General features: G+C 36.0%; 1 protein-coding gene across 1 annotated transcript in view; it reads left to right on the top strand.

Moving 5' to 3' along the window:
* LOC109835203 (upstream activation factor subunit spp27-like) overlaps positions 820–1,274 on the top strand; it is a 17,943-nt gene continuing 17,488 nt past the window's right edge. The window contains exon 1 of the mRNA XM_020403188.1: positions 820–1,115. Coding sequence (XP_020258777.1) covers positions 820–1,115 — 296 coding nt within the window. The remainder of the gene's footprint in view (positions 1,116–1,274) is intronic.

Below are 1,274 nucleotides of genomic sequence, written 5' to 3'. Positions count from 1 at the left end.
TAGAAGGAGATGAAAGTGCTATAAAAACTGTTGTAATTTCTTAGCTTATGTATATTAGTATGTGATATTGCATCTGAGAGGACAACAATTGTAAATAGAGTTCTATTTAAATAATAATAGTATAATTAAAATTTAAAACTAATTATATAGTTCCATGAACTACTTGAATTTTAGTCGGTGAGAGATTATCACGCTGTGTCCTCGGTCCGCAGCTGTTTACTTTAATTTTTCTTTTTTATAATTTTGAGAACGATTTTTGTCTCTTTAATTTGTTTGGTAGATTTTGCCAATATCCCTTTCACATTATGTACATGTGTAGCTCTGCGTTGTTCCTGGGTTTGACCTTTGGGGCAGACATTATGTCTCGTTAATTTATTTGGTTTTTACATAAACGCCCTTCATCTTGTGTACATTTATAAATTTGGCATTTAATAATTTCGTTCAGGTTTACTTTTCAATTTAAACTATATTCTTATCTTCATTATATATATATCCAATAAGAATTCATTAATTTATTAATTTAATTTTACTTAATGGAAAAATTTCAAGGGTATTTTTGTCTACCGAAAGATTTTTCTGAACTCGTACTTTTAAATGGAGTATGATATGATATGATGTAATATGATATGATATGATATGTTATGATATATATGATTTTTAGCTATTTTCTTGCATGTTATTTCTCCATTTCCAATTCTACCCTAAAATACGTTGCTTTTTTAATCAACCCTTCCCCAAGCCATAGGAAGCCAAAATCTCTGCGATGAAAAAGTAACCAAAATCGAGTGAAGAAAAATCAAAAGAAATCCAGAAGAGGAAATGGTTACAGATGGCGAGCTCGTGGAGAGGCTGCGGACCACCGCGTCCGTCCGCCGCCAGCTGGAGGCGGACTTAGACCTCGATCTCAGCGACAAGAAACCGTTCATCAGAGAACAGGTCGATCTCTTCCTCAGAGAACTCGAGAACGAGAACAAAGAGGAGCAAGGGGAGGAGGAGGAAGAAGAAGAGAATGCAGCTAAAGAAGAAGAGGAAGAGGAAGAAGAAGAAGGGAGCGAAGAGAAGGAGGACGAGGCGGAGGAAGAGAAGAGCAATGCCGGGAGCAGTAGCAAGCTAGGGTGAGTCGAGCTAGGTATCCGATTTGGGGTTTAAATGGGCTGGGAGGATTTAGGGTTTTGATGATTGTGCATGTTAGCATTTGGATGGGATTTGAGTTTGCCTGTAGATAATATGAGTAGTTTTTGATATTATATTCAATTGCATGTTTCAGTTGTATT

This window comes from Asparagus officinalis, chromosome 3 (assembly GCF_001876935.1).
Source record: "Asparagus officinalis chromosome 3, Aspof.V1, whole genome shotgun sequence".
In the NCBI taxonomy this organism is placed as follows: domain Eukaryota; kingdom Viridiplantae; phylum Streptophyta; class Magnoliopsida; order Asparagales; family Asparagaceae; genus Asparagus; species Asparagus officinalis.
The sequence above is the reverse complement of the archived record's forward strand: the minus strand, read 5'-3'. Positions and strand labels throughout refer to the sequence as shown.